Source organism: Takifugu rubripes, chromosome 21 (genome assembly GCF_901000725.2).
Source record: "Takifugu rubripes chromosome 21, fTakRub1.2, whole genome shotgun sequence".
Lineage (NCBI taxonomy): Eukaryota > Metazoa > Chordata > Actinopteri > Tetraodontiformes > Tetraodontidae > Takifugu > Takifugu rubripes.
The window spans coordinates 10,170,365-10,183,025 of NC_042305.1; the positions used below are offsets into that span (position 1 = coordinate 10,170,365).

At 45.9% G+C, this 12,661-nt stretch overlaps 1 protein-coding gene across 4 annotated transcripts in view; it reads right to left on the reverse strand.

The window, feature by feature from the left end:
- Positions 1-12,661, reverse strand: part of sema6a (sema domain, transmembrane domain (TM), and cytoplasmic domain, (semaphorin) 6A) — a 78,787-nt gene that overhangs the window by 24,976 nt on the left and 41,150 nt on the right. For all 4 annotated transcript variants that reach the window (XM_029829199.1, XM_029829200.1, XM_011615504.2 and 1 more), the window contains exons 5-11: positions 11,613-11,675; positions 11,249-11,350; positions 5,277-5,367; positions 4,027-4,146; positions 3,429-3,517; positions 1,738-1,955; positions 314-445 (exon numbers count right to left, since the gene is read on the reverse strand). In XM_029829199.1, the coding sequence (XP_029685059.1) occupies positions 314-445; positions 1,738-1,955; positions 3,429-3,517; positions 4,027-4,146; positions 5,277-5,367; positions 11,249-11,350; positions 11,613-11,675 (815 nt within the window). The remainder of the gene's footprint in view (positions 1-313; positions 446-1,737; positions 1,956-3,428; positions 3,518-4,026; positions 4,147-5,276; positions 5,368-11,248; positions 11,351-11,612; positions 11,676-12,661) is intronic.

The window sequence follows — 12,661 nt, forward strand, 5'->3', positions numbered from 1 at the left end:
TTGTGGAATTAGCCAACCATCTGTAAAATGACCTCATGCCTCATTTGTTGATACAGAGCTGGAAGCAGGAAGGTATCGCGTTGAAGGGGTGCAACCCTGAAAATAATGTGTGAATTTGTCTCATGTGATACACTTGTGATGTCATTTTTGCAGCAGTCATTATTCTACTTAAAATGGTTTTAGACCTGCACTACCACCAATGGCCACTGGGCAACATAGAGCACAAAGTGGCATCACTTTCATTTATCAAGCTTCAGCTAAAAATTCGGTCCGATGATGTAATTGCGTGTCGTAATTAACGGCTTCTTCGTACCTTGGCTTTGGAACTTTCTCCTCAGGAAAGGGTGTCCAGGTGGAGTCTGGGGATTTCTGCTCTTTGAAACGTCCTGTGAACGTATTGGCCACCTCCGCCATGTCGTAGGCACACACGGCAGAGCCTGGTATACTGCCATGACACACAAGAGATTCATTAGAAGAATGCTAGCACATATCAGAGAAATACCATGTCCTTGCCTCACTAAACCATGTAGACTCTCACATATTATCATTCCAATTATTTAGATTCGGCCTAATTTCATTGCTGTGTATTTATTTCTGTATCCGTGGTTGCCAGGGGTCACGACAAGGCACATTCCCTAACCCTCCTCTCCGTGTCCGGATTTCCCCATAAGCCTCGAGGCGTTCAAGCGCATCACAAGTCAACGGCGAGAAAGACAGACAACAGATTATCTTGTTACTGGCGTTTTTCCCGGGGAAAAAAGCACCCATCTTGTGATAGCAGTGGGCCCCCCGGGCTCCTCTCTGTCCATGGGGAATCAATGCATAACTGATTGCTGAGTAATTTTTTTTTTTCCTTTTTAAATTTCATGCCTCTTCTCTCAGAAATGCGAACTAAAACTAGTTTATTCTTCACTGTCTATTTACGAGTGAAGTCCAGCTCAGCTGGTTGGATGTTTGGACGGTTGCATCATGGGTTTAGACGTCGAGGAGACAGCGCGTACAAGGGACGCATTATGAAGCGCAAGGTCAGAGAGCCGCTCGTTCCTCGTTTAGCATCCAAATTACAGTACTAACCCACCGTACTGTACGGAAAGACAGACGGCGGAGGATAACAAGGAGGATAGATGAGCCAGCCAGACAGTTAAGCAAACCAGATACTCAGACAGACAATTAAACTACACAATGTGCGAGCGCTGCCTACAGCCTGAACGCGCTCCTTCCAATTTCACACCCCGACTATGAAATGGAAAATGAATGCCGGGATCCAAACAGGCGCTTATAGAAATTTGCGGAGGCTTCTGCCTCATTGGGTTTTAACGTCCATTACCATGCTCAATCGCACCGTCACAAGCAATTGTCTTATCTCTTAAAAAGCAGCCATAAAATGGAAAATTATAGTATGTGCAAGCTATCAGAGAGGCTTTGTGGTAATTTTCAATTTAGATAAGAGATTTTTTTTTTTTTTAAAGATGAAAAATTTGGGGGCATTTGTGAAATATAAATTACAAATAAAAGGAAATGAGAAGATGAGAAGAAGAAAACAGAGCAGAAACTGTAGGGCAAACTGGGCGTGTGCAATGAGGATAGTTTCTTAAAATGGACATTTATATTGATTAATCAATTAATTTATGCATATCTTTGATTATATTAGTGAACCTATTAAGTCTTTGAAGCCACAAAAGCAGAACCTGTTCACACAAATGTTTAGAAAAGCTTTCCAAGTTCATCCCCTCTTACCTGTTGTAAGGTGTGGAGAAGGTTGCCATGACGACATCCTTCCCATTGATGTGGATGACGTCCGTCACGGCTTGCAGGATGTTGAAGTAGAAGTGCGAGTCGCCCGGGATGGAGCAGTTCAGGCGGGACTTGAGGAAGGAGGTCCACTGCTTCTCCAGGACACGGGGCGAGCCGCCGCGGTCATTCTTACACACCCTCGCCACCCGAGGAAACACCACCTGACCACCACGACAGTGGAAACCATGTTTAACGTCCCCATACGGCACAATGGCCAACAAAAGCAGTGGCTTAAAATTGCCTCCTTTGTTCAGTACTCAGAATATGGCAAACATGTTACCCACAATGCCCACACCTATTTTCTATCTGAGTTCTATCTTTTTTCCCATTAAGCTATGCTGAAATGAGAAAATCTTTCTTTTTGTGGAACAGACTGCCTTGAAATCCCTTTTAAACCACCATACAACGAAAGGAAAGAAAGGAAGTGTACATATTGCCATGGCGACTAGTCTCAAAACGATACAGAAATTGAGGGAAAATTCTATGAGGGCTGCTAAAATACACGACTGCAAGGATTATCAGTACACGATGCTTTAGGAAACAATCAGAACCATTTATAATGAGCTCCAGACAGACTGGCTCTCAGGGAGGCAGGATTGTAATCAGCCCCATCCAACAACAATTAAATTAACCCTGACGTGAAACTGCAACCTAAACAGTGTGGATTTGATCAAAATCCCATTTTTGTTTATGCAGACGCACAGGCAGCTACACACACACACACACAGACACACACACAGACACACACACACACACACACACACACACACACACACACACACACACACACACACACACACACACACACACACGTGGTGGGATTATGGAGGAGTGAGATTAGTGAAGCTGTGTATACAGAACAGGTGAGACTGCCAGGCTGAACGTGGATTTATGTCAGCTTTACATAAATCAGTCCACTTTCTCACATTCCTGCCAGTTATAGATGAACAATTCACAGACCTCGTTTTGTGTGTCACCACGAGCAGACACGCATGTGCTGGAACATGCAAAGCTGAAATATTCATCCTCCTCTGTATTTCAGGGTCTAGCCTGGTTCTAGCCTGGTCTAGTTCAGGCAGACTCTCAGACGGATCCTATTCACTACATTATGATTTTGCACCGTTCACTCGTTTGTCTCCGTTTTTTCCTCTTGGATAATTGATTTATTCATTCCGTGATTTGTTTTTGTCTTTCACCCAGTATCCAATTAAACATTTGAGAAACGTGAGCTTGCCACGAGGAAAAAAAGATTGCTGTCCCTCTGAGGGAAGCATCCCTGTGCCTCCTCCTTCCATCCTTATTTCTGACTGAATCCTCTTGGGGGAAGAACAGATCAGATGGAAGCGATGCTGGACAGATGCGGACATGCTATTCGCCAGGGTATATTTAGCCTTTCTTTGGGATCTCCGCACACCCTTAGAATCCTCTCTTGGATCTATTTTAAATCCTGCATCCTGTTTTTCTATGCTGCTGAAACATTTGGCCACTTTTCAGCTCCTGGAAGCTTCCTTCTAGTTATTTGATACCCCCACATCCTGTTGATTTTATCGGTCACTTCCTGATTCTCCCAGTAAATAGGAAGTCACCTTTGATTAGAGTAGAAACAACAGAAGGAGGATCCGTCCTGTGCATACCTTTCCCATTGTGTTGTACTCCATAGCAATCTCCCGATAGAAGAAGTAGATGAAGTCTCCGTAATTAACAGCCTGGACAAAGTAAGGCTCTGCAGGGGGAAAAAAAGTTAGTGACTGTGTTCTGAAACCATGTTTCATAATAAACAGGGGGGTATCCGTCACATTATACAGAAAAGCTACAACTATGAATCTTGAGTGCCTCCATCTATCATCCATTATACAAGGGAATCGATTTACATACAAGGAAATCAGCATATCCCTGCTGACAAGCTGGACTTGTTTCTCCTCGGGGGCAGGATAATTCCCCGGCTACATAAACTCTGTCTGACTTCTTGACAAAATGTTGCACCAAACAGAGATTAGCAGGAGTGCTCCCGCTTCTCCCACACGCATTCGCCCAGGGAGGCGCGGAAAACGCACACAAATCATAAATCACATCAACTCCAAACACGGCCAAACGTCGGCGCCCAAACTTGGGTTTGTTTTTCAAATTGTCACTCAGCAAGGTGCTTGACTGTGTGTGTGTGTGTGTGTGTGTGTGTGTGTGTGTGTGTGTGTGTGTGTGTGTGTGTGTGTGTGTGTGTGTGTCCCCGCTCACCTTTCAGCCACTTTGAGTCATGTTTGACAGTGCGCAGAGTCGGGCTGTCTCCTAGGCTACGGTAGATGACGGCATCGATTGCGAGGAAGTCTGTTACGGTGGCCGAGTACAGTTTACCATCTGGAGAAGGAATAAATAAAGGAGCAACAAAGAGGGCAAATGGAGAAGGAAAGTGGAGAAAGACAGGAGGGAGAGAAAGATGACAAGAAAGTTCAATCCAAAGTTTGTTTCTTTTAAAAAAAATGTGGTCTAAAGTCACTGCGGGAGCTTTGCTCGCTGTGGCTGGAAACACAAATGCATCTCAGATGGCTCAGATTTGGAAAAGGAATGAATCAGAGAAACCAGAGGGAGACACTAAAGGACAGCAAACAGGCTGCACATGTTTAAATGCTCACTTCTGCAAACACACTTCCAACCCATAAACAAACATCCGACCCCAGTGCCCCCCCCCCGCCACCCCCCAAACACACACATGCGCACACACACATGCGCACACACCCCGCCACAGTGCGACCTCGGCCCGCCTTGCCTGTAATCACAGTGGAAACTCAAACTATATAATTGAAAGGGTGGCAGCCAGAGCATCTCTCCTGATTACTCAGTGTTTCCAGGGCCTTCCAGTCCCTCTGCCATACCTGAGCTGGTCAAGCATGGCGCTTGCTCTCCTCCAAGTGCAGGCAGCTCATCAATACCGCCGCAAATTGGTTCACAGCAAATATAAAGGGTGACTGAAGGTAAAAGATAGAAGGTCGGGCCTCCGAAGCGAACCTGAGTCATTCGAATTGCGGCATTTGGGGAATTACTTCACGTCACGAGTGTTTTGAAATAAAGCGTACAAATGAACGACAAGTAGACGTTAAAATATGATTATAATACTTGTGTTTGCACTAAGACAGGGAGCTGTTCTCTAATGGCTCTTCAAAGCAAATTCAGTGAGGGCTGGAGTCTGATGTTTGTAGAACACAGTGTTTCATTCCTAATATGTTGTCAGAGTGCTGCCATTAAGTGAGAGGGGGATTAAGAACAATGTTAAATAGGACCACAACTAATCCCCTCTGTCAAATATGCTCCGCTCCCCCATTTAGCTTAAAGCATGTTCCATTGGTTAGTAAGTGCAGATAGGAAGGGTGGACGAACAAACACTCCATCCATTAAAAACGTGCTCAGCTGCAGGACGGGACACAAATATGACGGCTTCAAAAACCTACAACGCGGATAAATCACCAACACAGACATGACGGCTTTCTTACTGGCAAAGAGGGCGACGTTAGCGTGCTTGGCGTCATACGGACAGCGCGCCATCCCGCTGATCTCCTCTCCCAGAGCCTCCAGGGTGTCCATCTGGGGTCACAGATAAGGTCAAAAGTCAAAGGAGGGTCAAAGCAATGCGGGGTTGTCAAACCAAACAATCGTTGGAATTGCGGCTTTGACGGGAAATATCGGCTCCCCGTCGGAGGAGGAAGAGAAGACAATAAAAAGTGTGCTGACAATAGGAACGACCGCACAGAAATAAGCTCATTTCAGTCGAACCCAAATAGCCCAGACGGCTGTGCTAACATCTATTTACCTCTGGACGTCTGCTAATGACCTGTGGATGAAACTGTGAAACTGGATGGATACCACAGAAAACCCATCAAAGTTGTGAAACACAAATTTTAAAGTGAGGAATAAAGTTGCTTCTCAGGTCGGCGTGGCATCAGGACTGCAAGATTACACACGTAAGAGTTATTTTACAACCTCCGTCTCCGAAAGGCAGCGCCATCGTGAAAGTTTTGAATGTGATGGATGAGGGTTTTGGGTCTTTTTTAAACTCACATAAAGTATATTTAGAGCTGCTTCTGCATCGACACTGAGCAGAGCAGATAGCAGGAGAACGTCTGACAAACAGACACGGTAGCATTAATCAAATTAATCCAAGCCTTGGGTGAAAGAAATGGGAAGAAAACCTTTCAGCCAGCAGGATTATGCTAAAACCTCCAGATGGATTTGAGCAGAACTTTGAGGGGAACAGTTGAAGAATGACGCTGTTAAACTCTCACGTAGATTTTGATCCTAATTGTAATTTTGTGGGTTATCACTGACTAGACAGCCACTTCAGCGAGTTATCTACTGGAGTAATCACATCATTTTGTCAACAGTGGGTGTGTAGTTCCTTCTGGGTTTTTTTCCATGAGCTAATTTGAGTCCATTGTTAAGGAAGCCCAAGTTGTTAAGGGTCAGACGGGACCTGTAAATGGGAATTTAAACAACATTTTCATGCTTCTCGCCCAGTTTATTTTCGCGGTGAGAAAGTGGGCGCGCAGCAGAGGATCAGACTTGGGTGAAATGTCACCATAGTCCCGCTATGGGTTGGCTCGTCTTCCTCAGTACGCCTCAGGACACACACTTGGCCTGGCTAAAGACCAATGATGCTCATAAACACACACACAAGGAGAAGAGAAAGCATGATGTTGGTGCGCACGCTATTTCTCTTTAGAGTTGCTCATTTCCTCTCTCTTTCCATATCTCTCTCCTACTTTCTTCCTCGCCTTCTCCCCTTCCCTCGAAACAGCCGAGCGTAGCGTGCCAAGGTTTGAAACTACTCGCCCTTTCTGGTCTCTAAACAGGTCATTTTGTTTTCTATTCCTGTCTCGACGGAAACGGTTATCATCTGCCCACTACAAAAGGTCACAACGCGCCGGCGCAAAGCTGGGAACGCCCGCCAGAGAAAATGTTGAAGCTGATTTGGCAGAGAAAAATTACTGGTGACCTTTCACAACAAACACCAACAAACCAGCAGCGGCACCGGCGGCGCATCGCTAAACTGCCCATTTCATCTGCAACTTCAGGAATTTTGGAATGGAATATACGAGCTGGGCTGGGAAAAACATACTGTTATTAGAAAGAGGAGACCGTAATTATAGATTAGGCCGAGCTAATCACGAGGGACGCGAGCGGCTGAAGGTCAGGTGTGTCCACTGAATTCCAGCTTGGATGTGCAGAGCGACGGGGAAGCCGAGTTAAGCTTGACGCGTCAGCAGCTTCTGTGTCAGCTGAGCACAAACATCCCCTCCTCCTCCTCTTCCTCCTCCTCCTTCGGCGCATCGCTAACGCGCACTGAGGCTGCACCCACCCCTCCATCCATTTGGCTGATTTCACCGAGATACTGACCTCTGGCTGCCGGGCTTGGCCGCCTGTCACCGATCTATTCCTGCTCCCCGAGCAGAGGAAAACACTCCCAGCCCGGCCGCAGATATACATACGGCTCCAGGATCCTGTCAAGTTGGCATGCGTGGACGGCGCGACAGCCAAGAACCCGCTCATGAGCTCACTTGCGTGCTTGCTCCAGTTAGCCTTGTCTAAGACAATATCAACGTTACCTAAGAAAAAGGCTATTAGTAATTCATAAAACTGCCTCACTGAGCCAGATCTTCAGATGTTTTAAGGATAGTTGACATTTAAATGGGAGCCTGTTTTTTTCCTCCACTGTTTAACAGGCAACCCTTATTATTCGGCTCAAATCAACAAATAAAGAAGTGTGCCAGAATTGTGGAACTGCAGTTCAACGCAATTTGAAGAGAACAGCGGGGCTGTCACACTTCAGCGGAGCTGCTTCAACCACAGGCGGCTCAGCACAGATCGGTGGCAGTTAAAGGAAGAGATGTACAGTAACTTTGGCTCAGGGTGCGTGATGCAAGATGAATTAATTACAACAATGGCTGACTGGTCTTTTCTATAGGCAATATGCTAATTAATTAGACAAACACAATGTGGCTCCCAAACATGCCCATCAGATGTATTATAATTGCTTCTGCAACGGCTCCAGCACTCGGGGTGAGGGACATGTTGTTTTTCTTGTGCCTCTGATGTTTTTATAGGCTTTATTTATCATTGCTGTGGGATTTGGGAGATATTACCAAGGACCAAACTTTGGGCAAATCGAGCCAGGGTGCCACTTAGTTTTCTACAAACTGTTTCCTAAGGCAATTCCCTCGGCAAAACTGATTTACACATTGACAAAAAATAAGGATTTATTATTTCTCAACTCGTCTCAGCTCCCGGCAGAAGGATCGCTGCCGAGCGGCGCTCAGTCAGGAGCACCAACCTTCTTTAAATCAAACAAGGACGCGTTTCTCTGGGAGATTAAGCATTAATAGGCTGTTGTTTCTGACCCTAGGGAGGTTGAAACCTTTCGGCGACCATTTTAAATCCAGGAGGATTTTTTTAGAATAAACTCACCTTGCTGAATAGAAAATCTGAATTCATATCAAATTTGAGCTTGACTGGAGGAATTGAGCCACAACAAGTCAGTTTAGAGTTTTTGAGTTCACAAACTAATATCATTCGTCATAAGGTGAATTTATGGGCTGGGAGTGTATACTGGGTTTAGGGTTGGTTCTCTACCCTATCCAGGTAGAGAACCAGGTAGGCTTCATTTCTAGATTATTAGTCAGGTTTCTTCTTCAGTGACATTCGCTGATGTGAGGGTAAAGAGAAGCAAGTTGATTTATATATAGGTAGATTGTTCATTCAAGACTTCCAGGTGCACCCAGAGTAAACTTTTGACTGGGGACGTTCAAAAATCAGAACATTGACACAACGTTGTGGAACTTGTAGCGTTCGCAGACGTGTGTGAAAGTATTGCAGCCAAGCCTCCATTTGTCAGGTTGAGGTTGTGTCACCTGGGACTCTGACACCCTCTGAGCCTCCCCACCGACTCTGTCTGACTTTCGCCCGGCAACAGGCGAAGAAGCCGACTCAAGTCATGCATCAGCTCAGCTGGATGGAGTGTTTATTATTACAACAGAGTCAGGGGCTGACAGAGGGGGAGATGACAGAGGGCTGAGAGCAATGGGGGAGAAAGAGGATGAATAGGAGAGAGAGAGAGAGAGAGAGAGAGAGAGAGAGAGCAGTTGGGCACTGAGAGGTGTTGACGGAGAAGACGGTGCCATGGCGGCCATGGCGTCCCAGTGTGTCTCCACTGTGTCTCCAGTGTGTCTCCAGTACACATGTAAGTGTGTCAGGTTGCAGACCAAAAAACCCCAAAAGGTAAAAGGGAGAAGGTAACCAGGCAGAAAAGGGCAGGTGACAGCATGTTGCTCATGTGTGCAAACTTTCCATGCCCCCTCCGCCACCATCCGCTGTGCCTCCATTCACCTCTCCTCCCCCCCGAGGTCCATCCCTCCCCTCCAGCTCTCCCTCGCAGCGCCGGTGATTAATGTGGGATGAGACTGGCCGCCAAACAGAGGCTCTTTTCAGCTCTGTCACACTGGGGAGATGGAGAGGCGAACTGTGGCCAAGGTGGATTTAACCACAAGACACACACAACACAGAAAAGGCACACACACGCTTTGGTGCCCAGCAAGCCATCAAAGACCTGATGGCCAGCTAGAGCCCCCCCAGACAGCCATTATTTAATTGTATGTGTGTTTTTAATGAGTTTGTAAAATGTGCCTGCGTATCGTCGGTCTCGTCTTAGTGTAGAGAGGCAACATTTTTGGCAGCATTTCCAACGTAACTAGTGTTTTTAAAAAAAAAATTATTAAGTAGAATTGGGATTTTGCCACGTTGTAACTGCCCCGTTATGATCTGTTTATAGTAAAGGGTGTTACGGTGCTGCACTTATCTTATAGGTGTCAGTGGGTAAAAGCTGTAAATGACAAGAATTAAGATTCTGTATTTTCTCATACCCATTTGTCCCTCAGCGATGGTTGTTTTTAAAGCCATTTTCATTTATTCTGTTGAGCGGCTGCGTGATCCTCAGCTCAAACGCAGACTTTTAAACCGTCACCAGAGGAGCCGTAAAAGCCAACCACGGCTGACAAACGCAGAGACATAAATTCCACTTTCCCCGCAGGAGGAGTGAGTGAATGGAGAGACGTCCAGTCCGTGTTTTAAGCTCGTCCAGCCACAAAGGCGATGGAGCGGAGCTGTCTTGTTTCTGTGGTAAACAGATCTAGTGAAGCAAAGAAGGAGAGCTGTCCCCACGGGCCACAGAGATAACATCTAGATGTGCTCTGACCATCAAATCAAATCCAAACAAGCCAAACAAGAGCATCCTCCAGGACAGAAACGCTGCTGAGTCCATCTGTCTAATTGTTCTCTTGGCTTGCTTTTACCAATAGTAACATAATAATATACGTTCTCGTCTTCTCCAGGTTGTGGCTGAACGTTAGTTTGTAAAAAACATTTGAAACAGATGAAGAAAAGTCATTTGAACCGCCTTTAGGGAAGCTTTGCTGCTATACCGACTGCATTTATTTACTTTCCACACACTGAACCAGCAAAGAATCAGTCATTTTTATAGTGAAACTGGGGTTGGAATAAATTGAAATAAAAAAAACAGACTGCTGTCATTATGGAAGGAAAGAGAGGTTTGCATCAGTTTGCAGGAAAGCCTATTTGCTTTCTATGTTTATCTTCTGCCGCCTCAATGGCATACATCAAATCTATATTTTGATTGTTTTGTCTTTTGGGGCCATCTGCTTCCCAGTACGTCAATATCTCTGCTTCTCCCTCCCCGCCTGGATCTTTTCATGACATTTTGGCGCATCAATCCTGCATTGGCGCTCGCTTTTCACAGGTCATTAAAACGCATCTTTACACGGGCGTCTCGCTGCTTCCCTTGATGGGATCTTGGAAACTGTCTCAAAGGGACTCGCATGGACGCGTCCTCTCTCAGGACAGGATTGGTTTTAAGAAATGAAGCGGCGTCTGTGCATCAGTATTTGTCGAAGTGAGCCTGTCAATGTCCACATAGAGAGAGATGCAGGAGGAGGGCCTGCTGGGACACGAGAGCCATCCGTCCACATCCATCGCTTCACTTCACCACCCCATAACCATGAAATTCCACAATCCTGCGCTCATTAGTAAGTGTGTGTGTGTAGCAGAAGGTGGAAAGAGTGTGTGCTCACTGTTGCGATGTGATCGGGTCGCTCATACATATTCTAAGGAGGTGTGAGCCACACGTGACCTTCTTTTTGACCCCCAGAGTATCACTCTCCACCCAAGCCTCCGTCAGCTGAGTCAAGGCTCACGATGTCAATTATTAACGTATTTAAACAAGGGATTTTATTTCAACTAATTGTATGGAAGAATCCATCTTCTAAAGTGAAAGAAAAGTTCTAAAAACAGTGAGTTAAGCATTTTATCGTGTGTTTCTCTCTTAATTCTCTTGCATACAAAAGTACAAAGCTGGACAAGGATATGCTGCTAGTAGCTTGTGTGCGGCTGCCATATTTACCTTGTAGGTCCGACAGGAGGGGTTGAAAGCATTTGTCCCACAAACAAACAAGGTGTCCTCATTCTGCTGCAGCAGGACCTTGATGAAATTGTGACACTCGTCCTTCAGAGACAGAGATGAGAGCAATGCAACATTTAAAACTCTCAACTTTTGGTCGTGCTTTAATTGGGAGGGATGTATATATACATATGTGAATGGATGAATAAATGTGTGTGTTATTACACCTGTGGGCTGTGAATGTGGTGTGAGACAGAGCGTAGTACGGACTAAAGAGACTGCTATGTCAGAGAAAACAGGTTGAAAATATTCCCGTAAGCAAAGTTAGGCACAGATTTTGCAGTGGCGGAGGCTGTGTTTTGACTACCTTATGCTTCCCTTTCATTCTGCAAGTGTCCACGTCTGCTTGTCTGGACTTCCAGGTCATTTTCTGAGGAATGACACAGACGAAAATAAGCAGTTAGAGGAGAAGTGGAAGGAAAAGAAGATAAACTTTAAAAGAGCAAAAAAAATAAACTCTCCGGAGGTCAATAACAATCTATCCTGAGATCAATAATCATCTTCTCTGATCCTCCGTCATCGATTCCACTAACAAGGAATCCGCTTTAAGGTTAACTACGGACTTAGTGCTGACTTCAGACCAGTTTACCTCCTTGAACTTGGGTTTTTTTGCAGGGCAGGAGAAATATGATGCTGACCTCTGATCGGTGAAGAGCCTCTCCAAGGACATATTCTGGCTAAGAGCTCATTTCATTTTTTGATTGGCTGTACACACACACACACACACACACACACACACACACACACACACACACACACACACACACACACACACACACCTTGGCCTGTAGGTCAGCCCTGGGCAATACCTGCCACTCAGCCGCACACTCACAGATCTAAAAGCTCTCCCTCACTCTCACACACACTCATCAGTCAGTGCCAACTTCTGTTATCAAGCCTTCACATATAAACACGTACAGGCACCAATCTCTATCCTGCCTTCGGAGGGTCAGAGCCGAGTCTGTGTGGTTCGGCCCGCCGTGGACCCGCCGCCGTCGCTGGGTCGCTGAGTCGCTGATTAAAGACCTTCGGTCATCAATCACTGTGCGTGTGTGTGTGTGTGTGCGCGCGTCCAGCCTTTTATCTGCAGCCTGCTCTCATTAAGACCCACTCAGAGAGCTCTGACATTGAAGTGGATGAGGTACAGAGATGGTGGGTTGTTGGACACACACACACACACACACACGCACACACACACACACACACACACACAGAAAGGCCTTGCTTGAGAGCTGTTTGAATGTCTTATGTTCAGGGAGTGGTAGGAATAGCAGGGTAGTTCAAATAGGCTTTTTTAAATCCTACAACATATAATTCATCTTACCTTTACAACCCCCCCCCGCCCCCCACACACAC